General features: G+C 56.8%; 1 protein-coding gene across 1 annotated transcript; it reads left to right on the top strand.

Moving 5' to 3' along the window:
* The first annotated feature begins 1,950 nt into the window (after nucleotides 1–1,950).
* EFNB3 (ephrin B3) lies at nucleotides 1,951–5,851 on the top strand. Its single transcript, XM_060081997.1, has 5 exons — nucleotides 1,951–2,072; nucleotides 4,245–4,537; nucleotides 4,707–4,799; nucleotides 4,902–5,006; nucleotides 5,442–5,851. Exons 1-5 carry the CDS (start codon nucleotides 1,951–1,953, stop codon nucleotides 5,849–5,851), a joined length of 1,023 nt encoding a protein of 340 aa, XP_059937980.1.
* Nucleotides 5,852–13,384: the final 7,533 nt, after the last annotated feature.

The following is a 13,384-nucleotide window of genomic DNA, read 5'->3' as shown; positions in this document are numbered from 1 at the left end:
GGGCTGCTGAGCTTGGTGTGAAGTCAAGTAAGTGGGGGGTGGGGCTTCCTGCCACTGACTGGCTGGTTGCTAGGCAACTTGGTAAACTGAAGGGGGGAACCTGTTTGAAATCTCACTCCCAAGGTGGGGGCAGCAGGGGTCAGGGTGAGTGTGGCTGAGCGGGAGTGGCAGGAGCTGTGTGTCAGACTGTTGCGTGTGACTGTGTGAGACTGTGCAGATGGTGACAGACGACACCCGCTCACTCCTGCTCAACACTATTTACCATCCTCCAGCAGCAGAGGGACCATTAGTCAGCTCTGGAGGAAGGGGAGCAGGAGGACTGCCTCCCCTCCCCTGGACCCCCCAGGAGGCAGGTGACTGAGTAGCCAGAGTCAAGGGCACACATGAAAGAGTAAAGGTGCCGAAAAACACAGATGTCACATTCTGTATTCCCGTTAGATGCAGGACAAGGGCGAGAGTCATTCAGTAGCTGTCGCTGGTCTGGTTTCTTCATTTATCTGCTCTGTCTTTTTGGGGGGTATGTTATTTCAAGCAGTGGCTCCCCCCCTCCCCCCACCTTGCCACACACTGAGAAGGGGGTCTCTGAAGAGATACTGTCAGCAGAGGATTTGATTCTGGACCTCACAGCCTAAGGGAAGGGACTGGAGGCCTGTGACGACTAGAGAGGGGAGAGGAATGTCACCTCTGCCCAGAGGTGCTGAAAGCCAGGGTTCTTACACCCAAAAAGGCAAATCCTCCTCCCTTCCCCCAGGATAATTGGAAACAGCCCTTCCGGCTGCATGCGGGTTTTGGGTTGTAGGTTCTCCCTATCTCCCGGCCCCATTTCTCCCCACAACCATCTAAGAAGGGCCCAAGTTTACCCCCGAATCTCTTGCCTTTCGTCAACCTCCAGATAGTAGAGGGTCTAGGAGGCTGTGACAAGAGACCCCAGGAGTGGGAGTTCAGCAGCCTGGGTCTGGTTTCGGCCTTATCCCAGATTCCTCGTGTGACCTTGGGCAAGTCACGGGGCCTCTCTGAGCCTCAGTTTCTTCATCACTGCCACGGGGGTCCTTAAGCTCTGCCCCTCCCATTTCACACAGGTAGTCGAGAAGGTCAACTCAGCCCACTCTGTAAAGTGCGGAGCCTTCAAGGTTATTATTATTCTCTCCATACCTCCCCGGAGCAGCGGTGTTGTTTTGGGATGGGGGAGGAGGGGGCTGCGGGAGCGAAAGGGGCTGGGTTCCTCGGGGTGGAGAGGGCGAGAGCCTTTCTGGATTTGAGGGAGCGGAAGATTCCAACCGCTCGGGCGATCCGAGGGCAGGAAGGGAGGTGGGCAGAAACTAAGCCAGAGCCGGAGAGTTGCAGAGACAAAGGGGGCGTGAGAGACCGCGCGGGGGAGTGAGGCGGGGGCGGCGGGGTGAGGGCTGGGAGGTGCGCGAGGTGAGGGAGGTGTGGGGGGCGTGGGCTGCATGATCGCCCGCTCCGACTCGGGCTCCAGCTCCGGTTTTTCCCTCCGCCATCCTCTCCCCCTCCCCGCCTCTCCTTTAACTCCCCCTTCCTGGGCTCAGGACTGGTTGGTTTCCTCCCTTAGCCCGCTGCCCTCAATCCCGGCGAGGCTGGGGCTCCGGCTCGGCGCCCCCTTCCCCGCTCCCTCGCCCGGCGCCCCATGCCGCCCCCGCCCGGTCCCCGGCTCCCCCAGTCCCCCACTTAGGCCCGCTCATAAATACCGGCGTGCCGGCGCGTGGGCCGGGGGCGCAGGGCGCCTGCAGACGGCCCCTGGAAGGGCTTCTGCGGGCGGAGCGCTCCGGAGAGGGGACGCGGGCGGAGCAGGAAGCGGGTCCGCGTGGGAGCGGGGGGCATCAGCCACCCGGGTGGCCGGGGCAGAATAGCCCGGGCGGCCAAGACAGTCACCCCAGGGGGTGAGCGACTTTGGGGGAGTTGGTGCCCCGCCCCCCAGGCCTTGGCGGGGTCATGGGGGCCCCCCATTCTGGGCCGGGGGGCGTGCGAGTCGGGGCCCTGCTGCTGCTCGGTTTTTTGGGGCTGGTGTCTGGGCTCAGCCTGGAGCCCGTCTACTGGAATTCGGCGAATAAGAGGTGAGTGGCCCGGGGGTGGGGATACCCCACACCCTGTGGGCAGGGAGTCTGGAAGCCTTGGGGACTTTGGGGGCTGGGTTCTCGGAGCTGGGAGGAGGCGGAGGGAGGGTGCTGGTGATCGGATGTGAGCTGATGGGCAACCAGACAGAGGTGGTCTTGGGAGCCAGACTCGCGGGTCGCGCACAGAGCTGGATGCGGGTGGTGACAACCATGTGTCAGGAGTTTGAAAGACCCCCAAGGGGCAAGGATTTGAAAGATCATGGGTAGCCGGGAGGGCAGTGGAGTGGTTATTTGGGTTTGTGGGAGACCTGTGTGGTGTCGGGGGCTGGGCTTAGAGGGAGCCTGGTTAATGTCAGCTCTCAGGAGAGCAGCTGAGTAGGTGCTGCTGAGGCGCTGAGAGGAAGGGCAGGGTGCCTCCCTCTCCAGAAGGGACTCAGTGGTGGAAATGGGAGGGAAGGGCTCTCAGTTTGGGGGCTCTGGGGACAACTCCCCCAAGGCTTTTTGACCCTTCTTCACACATCCGTCTCCTAACTCTTGCCCACAGCCAGAGGGTCTGTGAGTCCTTGATGGAACAATTTCCCAACCAGAAGATTTTCCTGCCTTCCTGGCTTGGAGATTTCTTTCTGGAAGAAGCCTGGAGCCCCCTAAAGCCCCCACTTTCCCTCTTGCATCTGGAGTCCTGAGGACTCCGTTGCCGCCTCCCCCATCTTTGCTGCAAACTCTTCCATCAGACCCTCTGTTCTGAGGCATGCTTGCTTTGCTCTGAAAAAAAGCCAGGGGTCAGATGAAACTTCAAGCCACACAGAGTAGCACAGAACCCTTGGGAGGTCATTTGGGTCCCTTGCCTCCATGCAGATCCTACTCCCCGTTAGCAAAAGAGTTTTGTGTTTTGAAAACTTCCTAATTGCCTGGGGAGGCTGTGTGAGGCCATGCAAAGAGGGTGTGCTTTGGAGCTCATCAAATCCTAGGTCTTAATCCTAGGTCTGCTGCTTTCTGCTGTGTGGCCTTGGGCAAGTCACTTAACCTTTCTGAGTTTGTATCCTCAATCCTTACAGGTTTTATGAAGATTAGAGGTAAGGTATTTGAACATATTATATGCTCATTAAAGGAGAACTAGGGTAATTATTCTTCCTCTCTTTACTTCACAGCTTCCCTCACATTTCCTGTCCTGGCCTCCCTCCCATATCTCTTGGGGTCTAATCTCAAATGTCTTTTCCCCTCTCAGTCTCCTACCCACCAACTCCCAGATGCAGTTGGAGTATCAGGAGCAGTGTGAGGATGTAAGTTAGGCTTATCCTGATAGAGCTGAGAAAATGGAGTTAGGGTGTTCTGGGAGCTCTTTGGGATGCTGGGGCAGGGAGGCAGGGGGTTATTTGGGAGTCTGGGAAGATACCAAGCAGCGGTCCCCTGTGACCAAGTTCTGAGACCCTGTCTGCAGTTGTTGGCAAGTAGTGGCTGTGCTGGGCCAGTGCCTGCCGGGGCTGAGGGAGATGCGGACTTTTGTCAGCTGTGGGTCGAAAAGTCAACTCTTTCAATTCCAAAGCAATAGGGCACTTTCCCTAAGCAGTGTGGGACCTGGGGGAAGTGGGGTACTGAGCAGGGAAATGTCTGGGGCAGCTGCTCTGATTAGCCCCATTTAGGGCCATTGCCAGACCAGGCATTTGTGTCCTGTTACATTGCCTGGCTACTTGGGACTCTGGTCTGGATCACCCTCCACACCCCCTCCCCCACCCTGCCCCCTTTGCCCTGAAATCACTGAAATTCAGTGGTGGCCTGTGGGAGGGGAGGCTCTGCCCCCATGGTTGACTGCCATGGAATAGTGAAATCACCCGGGAGGGGTGGGCTGTGTGGTTCCAGAGAGGCCAGCTCCTTGGTAACTGGCATCCTGTTGCCATGGCAACAGGACTGGTGATGGAGCGAGAGATGGCAGTGTGCATGTGGTGAGGGCGGGCTGAAGAGTGCATTTGGGCACACCAAGGGGCAGGAGACCTCTGAGCCTGGCTTCCTGCTGCTTCCGTAAGCTTCCAGAGACCTTAGTGCCTGCTCTGTCAGAACAGACTCTCCACTCAGACAAAGGCTGTCTTGCAGGGATGTAGGGTGAGGGAGGCAAAGCTCTGGGGACCAGACCTCTGACACCTCTCATCCTTATCCACCTTGCCCTCCTCCCCATAGGTTCCAGGCAGAGGGTGGTTACGTGCTCTACCCTCAGATCGGGGACCGGCTAGACCTGCTCTGCCCCCGGGCCCGGCCTCCTGGCCCCCACTCCTCTCCTGATTACGAGTTCTACAAGCTGTATCTGGTAGGGGGTGCCCAGGGCCGGCGCTGTGAGGCACCCCCTGCCCCAAACCTCCTTCTCACTTGTGACCGGCCAGATCTGGATCTCCGCTTCACCATCAAGTTCCAGGAGTATAGCCCTAACCTCTGGGGCCACGAGTTCCGCTCACACCACGATTACTACATAATTGGTACTGCTGGGTAGTGGGCAGGGTCGAGGCGGGAGGTGCTCCTGGGATTGAGGGCAGATGAGGGAGGGGACCACGGGAGCCACCTCGGGTGGTGTTGGGACCAGGCATGGAGACAGAATAGGGGTAGACTCTGGAACGCCAACTTCTCCCTCTGGTTCTTCTCTCCCAGCCACATCCGATGGAACCCGGGAAGGCCTGGAGAGCTTGCAGGGAGGTGTGTGCCTCACTAGAGGCATGAAGGTGCTTCTTCGAGTGGGACAAAGTGAGTGGGGCTGGGGCACACCTCCTAGGGGCCGAGGGGCAGTACCATCATGGTCAGGGGGCTGCTGTCTCAGCCCCTCTCTTGGCCCTTCCCCATCTCCAGGTCCCCGAGGAGGGGCTGCCCCCCGAAAGCCTGTGTCTGAAATGCCCATGGAAAAAGACCGAGGGGTGGCCCACAGCCTGGAGCCTGGGAAGGAGAGCACAGCAGGTAGGAGCCAGGGGTCCAGCCTCCTGTCTTCCCTAGCCTCCTCTGCTCTCGGACCCCAGCTGCCCTAGCTTCACCCTCTCCCTCCCTCCCTCTTCAGTTTTGGGGGCAGTGATACAGGAAAGAGGAGAAGAGAGGATGGGAGGGTGGGAGGGGAATGGAAGCCAAATGAGGAAAAGACTCAATTAGAACTAATTAGCCAAGTCAGTGCTTCAATCAGTGCTGTCAGAGAAGGGGGGAGGACTACTTGGCATGGAGCTGAAGGGCTGGACACACCTGGATTCCGAGTGGGGCTTGGAGGGGAGGGGAAGTAGGGTCCCCAAAGGGCCTGGGCACTGCTGGGGAAACCCATGGGGACCCGCAAGGATGGGTGTCCAGATGCCCGGGTGGCTCCTTCAGCCCCACCCCCTCTTTCCTCCTTCACCCCTTCCCTGCCAGGTGACCCCACCAGCAATGCAACCTCCCGGGGTGCTGAAGGCCCCCTGCCCCCTCCCAGCATGCCCGCAGTGGCCGGGGCAGCAGGGGGGCTGGCGCTGCTCTTGCTGGGCGTGGCAGGGGCTGGGGGTGCCATGTGTTGGCGGAGACGGCGGGCCAAGCCTTCGGAGAGTCGCCACCCTGGTCCTGGCTCCTTCGGGAGGGGAGGGTCTCTGGGCCTGGGGGGTGGAGGCGGGATGGGACCTAGGGAGGCTGAGCCTGGGGAGCTAGGGATAGCTCTGCGGGGCGGTGGGGCTGCAGACCCCCCCTTCTGTCCCCACTATGAGAAGGTGAGTGGTGACTATGGGCATCCTGTGTACATCGTGCAGGATGGGCCCCCCCAGAGCCCTCCAAACATCTACTACAAGGTATGAGGGCTCCTCCGACCTGGCTCTCCTGGATCCAGCCCTTTGTGGGGTGCTCCTCCAGTTTAATTCATGGTTTTGAGGGACACCTCTAGCATCTCCTTGGCCCCCTTTGCCTCCCCAGCTCCTTTGCTCCTCCTGGCTCTCGCCTCTTCTCCACTTTTAGGATCCCCTAAGACACCCACCCAACGACCGCCTGCCCTCTGGTTGGCTGTGTGTGCCCCTCTCTGTCTCTGTGTTCCTGGGTCCTATTCCCCTGGGGAGGGGGCAAAGATTCAGCCTCTTGGTCTAACCATGACCCAGGGATCCTTGTCCCCCCTCACCCACTGAGAGCTAAGGGTGGGAACAGTCTGTCTTTTGGTTGGCACCTCTTTCTGCCTCTCACTGTTTTTCTCTTCTTTTCTCCTCTCTCTCTTATTTTCTGTCTCTCTCTTCTGTCTCTAGGTCTGTTCCTCTTCCCTAGCATCCTCCACCCTGTATCTCCTTTTATTTACCCTCTTGGCTTCTTATCCTGTACCTCTCCCATCTCCCAGGGTGGGGGCGTCAAAGCATTTCTCCCCTCAGCTCCCTCTTCTGACTTCTCTTACCAACCACTCCCCTCAGTCTGCCAAAAATGGGGGCCTTATGGGGAAGGCTCTGGCACTCCACCCCAGCTCAGGGCATGGGTAGCAGGGCCTCCTCCTCTGCCCTGCCCCAGGCCTCTACATACTTACTCCAGCCATTTGGGGTGGTTGGGTCATGACAGCTACCATGAGAAGTGTCCCGTTTTGTCCAGTGGCCAATAGCAAGCTATGAACCAGTCAGGACACATGTGGACTTGGTCTGATGCTGAATGGGCCACTTGGAACAGGAAGTGACTTGCTCCCGACAAGAAGTGACCAGGCCTGGACAGAAGTGGCCTGGGAAGTGGAAGCAGTGCAGCAGGAACTGGAAGTGCCTTCATCCAGGACAGGAAGTAGCTCTTCTGAAATAGGAAGTGGTCTGGCTGGAACCGGAAGTGGCTTAGTCTGGGGGGTGGGGGGAGGTGGATGGTTCTTACTCTGTGGAGAAGGGCGGGCAGGAAGAACTTCCCATTTCAGGAGGAAGCTGGAACTTACTCTAAGAAGATCGGGTGGACTGAGGTTCTTCCTAGTATTCAGTGTCATGTGCCAGGATCTCCCTTCCCTTGTTCTCTGTGCTGCTTTTAGGACAGCTAAGGTGGCTGCCATCTGCCATGGCAGGCTCAATTTGTCTTGTTCTTCCCTTTCCATATCCCAGTATAATCTCTGTTACTCAACAGGATGACCCCAAGAACCCACGTGTTGTCCCCAGTAACCTGGATGGCTGTCTTGTTCATCACATTCTCCATTTCCTACTCCCTTCAAACTCAACACAGCTCCCTTCTTAGTGACCCAAATGGTGGCCTACTGACTAGTCTAGCTGACAGTGGTCCTTAGCAACAGCCACTCTTTCCATAGTGACCAGCTGATACCTCTTCCTGCCCACTAGTGCACAATTGGGTGTTTCCTCCCAGCTCATTTCCTTTAGGTCAGAGCTGCCTTTGGGCACCACGTCGGCCACCTCAATCACCAGCCAAGATGGTTGCTTTGTCCACCAGAGGTCAAGCTATCTCTCTGGTGCCGTAGTTCCCAGCTCCTTCCTGATTTTTCTAACCGCTCCTTCCAGGGAACAGGAAGTTGATATTGCCATGGGGGAGGTGGCGGGGTATGGCCGTCACCTCAATAGTTTTACTGTAAAAGGGAAATTTGAACAACAAAAACCAAAAAAAATAAAAAACTTCAAAAGTTGATGAGAAGGCTGGAGAATGACTGGACATGAATTGGGGCAGAGAACTGGTGATTAGAACGGCTTTCCAGCTGAGGGTTGAATTGCATGAAACCAAGGGGTAGGGAGGGGGTTGGGTTGGATGGGTGAGGTGGACAGGGCCTGGCTGGTGGAGGGGGGTGTGGTCATGGGCTGGGTGAGGAGGCTGAGGAAAGCAGCCCCTGCCAGGGGAGGGAGAGAGGAACCCAGGTGGCAGTGGGTTGCCAATACATCCAAATGGGGCTGTCTGTGAATATACGTTCACACATGGGGGAAAGCCCAAGTGTCTATTGCTAAACCAAGTACCAGATTCAAGGCAAGTCTCAGTCGGAAACAAAGTGGAAAAAACATGCTCACGTGTTCAATCTATTCCCTCCCACCCCTGCCCAAGGCACTCCTGTGCCCAGAAGACTCAGGGACCCAGGCATCAAGCTGCCTATCCCCTGGCTCCCTGTGTACCCATAACCCAGGCTCTTCTCCCCCCAAAACCCAGATGCCCAGTCCCCTAGACTCAGCCCCATTCTCCAACCACAAAAGCAGCCATGAGGAGCATCGCTGCAGCCAGTCGGTGGGGGTCACAACCTCTGACCTGCCCGCCCCTCCCCTGACTTTAGGTCCCCTCCCGCTGTCTCCCATCTGCCTGGAGGTCAAGGGGTCCTCCTGCCCCTCCTCTGTCCAGTGGGACCCCTGCCCCTCCCCCTGTCTGAGCAAGATGCCTGGGTCCCGAGAGGTGCAGGCACTGTAGGAGGGGAGTTGAAAACTGGGAGGCCAGGTGCTGGGCTGTCTGGAATTTACTCCTGCCTTCTAAGCCCACACTGGAGCTGCCCGAGGTGGGGAGGCTGGAGGGGGTGTGGAAGGGTGGGTTCCTGCCCCTTAGTGGGGGTTGGTTGTCATGGCAACATCCCCTTCTTCACACAATGGGAAGCCCCCCTCAGCCTCCCGCGTGGATGGAGCCGACAGCCCCATCGCTGGCTATCAGCCTCAGGGACTTGGCAACCGTCACTATGGCAACCCAGAGCCCAGCAACAGGGCCCAGTGAGAGAGGGAGGGGTCCACAACTGGGGCAGGGCTGTGTGTGCGAGGGGGCAAGGGAGCCAAGGAAGACTCCCCTACACGTATATCCAGAGGCACAGGTGGAGAGAAGAGAGGGAAGAGAAGTGGGGATAAATAGTCTCCGTGACAGACAAACATCTCACCAAAGCAACCGAGACATCATAACATGCTGAGACACAGGAAGACACCTGGGGACAGATGCACAGCTGGGGAGAGGAACAGCACATTCTGCACATTACCCTGGGACACACCCCTTCAGAGAACTGGCATCTATAGACTCTCCTCTCCCCAGACATTAACAACGCAAGACCTAGAGCCTTCCACATGTGTAGTGATCTTTTGAGCTATTTGAAAGCTCAGGTGACTTCCACACAGAAAAACACATGCCATCCTATTCGCTTTCTAGGCACAAACACACAAACACACTCCTAGGGTAACAAGTACAACAAAGCAAGAAGAGGTACAGGAAGACATTCATTTATTCATTCATTCACTCAGCATCATATTAAATGTCTACTTTGTTCCCGGTACTATTTCAGGCACTGGTAGTATGAGGTGAATAAGGCAGAGCCCCTGCTTTCATGAAGTCCACATTTTGGTGGGGAACAACATAATATTTCTGGTAGTGATAAGTGATATAAAAAAACAGAGTGAAGAAGATGGAGAGTATCAGGAAGATGCTTTAAGTTAGGAGGTCAGGAGGGTCCCTCTGAAGAGGTGACATTTGTTCAGGACCTTGAATAATGAGGAGCATGGAAGGCAGGCACTATGGGGAAGGGCAGAGCAGAAAGAGGGAACAGCAAGTGCAAAGCATAGAGGTGAAATCTCGACAGGCTTGGGAATAGTGAGAAAGACATCATGACCACATACATGTTCTAGGTGTGTCCTGTCTTTCCCCAGCCTCAGCGTGTAGGGTAGCATGTGACCAAGGAAGAATCCACATTTAGGAAGTTGATCTAACTTCATCTTCCATTTTTTCCCCTTTGTTTGTTTGTTTGTTTCTTTCTTTTTTTGACCTAAAAACATGCTTTTCTACTTCATTATAATCAATACAAAGAAATCAGCACACAAAATACATTTCCAGACAAGCAAACACACCAGTTTTATAGAAAAAGATATAAACGTTTACTTTAAGGTCTGGGGCGGGAGGGGGTCCCCTTTGTTTTTTGTGTGGATGTGAGCTGTGTTTTCCTCAACTAAATGTTATGCTCTGGGAGGGCAGGGATAATGCTCTGAGATTTTGGGGCTGTGGTACAGCTGCTGGTACAGAGTCTAGAGCAGAGTGGGAGTAAAGGATCTGAGAGAGCTGGGGACCACAGAACGTAAAGCCCCCACGCAGCACAGGATGGAGGCTGTCCTGGGGGCTGTGCTGCAGACAGAAGCTCACACTTTTCCATCCTTCCAAACAGAAGCAGGATGTAAATTAGGTTGAGGTATGTATGTTTGTGTCTGTGGTCTATGTTGAGGGTTTTAAGAAAAGGAGGACAGAGCAAAGGGTTGCAGTGCGAATTTCTGATGGGGAATGGTTGACATCACAGCTGGAAATGTAGTTAGAATGAAAAACAGAGCTTCCTAAGTGGAGTCACAAACATGGGGCATCCCCTTCCCTACAGAGAGTTTCAAGATCTGTAGGCAGGCTGGGAGAAATGTGGCAGGCTGGTTTGGAGGCAGGGGGCTAGCTGAGATGGGCTCAGAGAGTTGGGTGGCGGTAGGGAAAAGGATACAGAATAAATGGGAGTGAAAACTCAGCACAGGAGAGATGTTTGAAAGGCAGCAGCGAAGGTGGAGTCCTGTAGGGAGTTCTGAGGGGATCAGGTCCTAGGGTCCCCTGATTCCCAGAAGGAATCGAAGCATTCCACGGTCTGACTCTCCCACTTCCTTCAGTTGCCATCAGAAACTCGGGCATCAGCTCCCCCCAATCCAAGTGGCTAGTGGTGGTGGTGGGGAGATTGAGCAGCCTCAGGGGGCGGCAGCTGGTGAGTGGGGAGGAATCTGTGTGCTCAGCAAACAGCAGCCTCAGTGCCCAGTGGCTGCTTCCTCCCTCATCAATCAGCCCAGCCAAATGTCCTTGCATTCCCACCACCCCAAGGGGACTGGGGCTGGGCCAGGGTCCCCAGGGGAGTGATTTGGGATGGGTGGGGGGAGGGGGGTTGGTGCTTGGCTCCCCATCTCTTGGCCTCTGTTCTCTCCTCTCCTGGAAGCTCTCCGCTGTTTGAGTCATGGAACGGACTCCCTCCTGGTGCTACCATCGTGAGGGCATCAGCTACAAATCACCTGTGGGGGTCTGCTGGTGGTGGTGGTGGGGGGTGCAGGGGGGAAGAGGGATGAGTCAGGGCTGAAGAGGAATCTACTCTGGTTCTCACGGGACTGGCCCCAGGCACATTCAGCAGGGAGGCTGCTGGCACAGGGGCTCTGCGCCCCCGGCTGGCCTCTCCATCCCTGACGGATGCTCTGGACAGCAGGCTGAGACCTGGACCACAGAAATGTCCTCCCTCTTCTCACCTTTTCCTAGCCCCCAGCCCTAATTCCCCACTTCCCACCACGATCCAGAGGGCCAGCCCCCAGCTCACCCTAAATCTGCTGCTCCCCCTTGGGGACAGGGGCCTCCAGACCTTAGCCTCTGGCTCGCTCTCCCCCCTCCTCAGCCCTTGCTCCCCTCAGGGACCCAGGCGTCCTGCCCACTCCCTTCACCATAACAACCATTCTTTTGGAGTTGCTTAAGACTTTAATATCATTTCATTAAGTCAGCTAGTTCAGAGAAGGTTGGGGGCACAAAGAGACTGGGGTGGGCAAAAAAGGGCCAAGGTAGGGGGGAAGCAAGGGAAGAGCTCCCTCTCTCCGTGGAGATGGCTCTGAGAAATCAAATATTGACAGTGAGAGAACAGAACTTATTAAAGCTGGGACAGGGGTGTGTGGGGGGAGCTGTGGGAATGGCCGGATGCCTGGGTTCTGAGAGTAATGAAGGTTCTGGGGGGAGGGAGTGCCTGAGGCTGGGAGGATGCAGTGAGATGAAGGGTTCTGTCGCACAACCCTTCTGCCCATTTCCTTTGCGAGGTACTGAGTCTTGCTACCCCGGCTGTTTCTCAGCTGTCCCCTAGAGCCCCTGGGGACAAGACCCCCATCACAGCTGTGGTTGCCCCCCCTTTCATCCCTTCTCCCTACCTCCACCTCTGTTGATGAGCTTCAGTGGCGTTTAATCGGATTGAGCAGTAATTAGCAAAGCGAGATGTTTGATTACCTATTTAGCATAATGTAGGGGGCTGGGATCCCTAGGCACAACCAAGGCCGGTGGGGGTGGGGGGTGGTTCAGAAAATAAATGGGGTCTACACAACATTCCTTTCCCTGAGGGAGCCATGAGCCCTGCCTATAAGTCTCCCCATCCTATGCCTCCCCTCAAATCGTCACTCCTCTGGGACTTTCTCCCTGGGGGATCTGACCAATCATGTCACCTCTCTGTCACCCACTGCCTAACTGGTTAGAGGATCACCCACTTAGCCCTGCTTGCTGTGCAGCTGATTTTGGGGTGTGGCAGGACCCCTCTCTCCTTCAATCCTTGCCCTCAGCAACAGGAACGTGGGCTGGGCAGGAGCCCAGAAACCACCTTTAAGGATAATGGGGGGGGGGTGCCAAGGGCAGGGGTTGTCAATTCTTGAAATTAAAATGGGGTAGGTAGGATGGTGAGGTCAGAGCTGGGCTCAGGTGTGGATTAATCCACAGGCCCTTCAGGAGTACCAGGGACTGCCAGTCCTTGCCCTGCCAGACTGGCATAATGAGACCCATCAGGTGTGAACATCAACCAGGAAAAGGGGGAACTGAGGTGCCAGCTTCTCTCCTCCAGCAAAGAAAATGTCATCAATTTAGCTCCTCATGGAAATGTAATCAGTGGGCTCGCTGCGGGCTTTGTCTTAATTAGGCACTATTGATGGAAGCAGGGAGGGTGCCTTCCCATCCCCCTGACTCGCTTCCTCCCTGCATCTCCCAGGCCTCCCTAAATCTTCCACCAGCCCCAGGTACGGCTCAGTCTTCCAGGCGCCTCTTCTGCACCCCGGCCCGCAGCGCCCCCTAGCACCGGCTGCGGTCTGCCCCTCCTCTCACACCCCTCTCCTGTCGCTTCCCCACGACTCTGTCTTTGTTCTTATGGAGAGCCGAGCCCCTCCCCGGCCCGGTCACCTTCCCCAGAGAGTCCCCGCCTCCTGTCCCCCCCAAAACGAGCGACGCTTTCCAAAGCCAATCCTCAGATTCCAAAGATTCCAGTTCCGTTCTTCCCTCCTTCCCCCACCCCGCGCTGCCCGGCGATCCCAGACCCCAGTCCGAATTAAGAAGGGGGAACGAGCGGGAGGGTAGGGGTGCTCCAGCCCCGGTTTTTTCCCCGGACTCAGCTGCAGCCACGGCTGTCTCGAAATCCTGGAGCGCCTTCTAGAGCGCGCGTGAGCCTCGCAGAGGGGACCTCGGGCGCCATCTGCTGGACTCGCTCGGAATGGAGCTCACAGACCCGCGCGCGGGGTCGGGCGCTTGGGTTCCCCCAGCCTTTTCAGTGTCCTGCGGGAGGCCACTCATTGTTTCTAGCCCCAGTCCTTACCGCCCGTCCTCAGACCAGGCCTCCCGTCCCCCTCCAGCCCCCCTCCAGCCCGGCAGGTTTAGCGGCTTCCCCTTGCCCCCCAGCCCTCTTGCCCCGGCTCCCCGCC

This window comes from Mesoplodon densirostris, chromosome 18 (assembly GCF_025265405.1).
Source record: "Mesoplodon densirostris isolate mMesDen1 chromosome 18, mMesDen1 primary haplotype, whole genome shotgun sequence".
In the NCBI taxonomy this organism is placed as follows: domain Eukaryota; kingdom Metazoa; phylum Chordata; class Mammalia; order Artiodactyla; family Ziphiidae; genus Mesoplodon; species Mesoplodon densirostris.
This window is presented reverse-complemented; position numbering and strand designations above follow the sequence as displayed.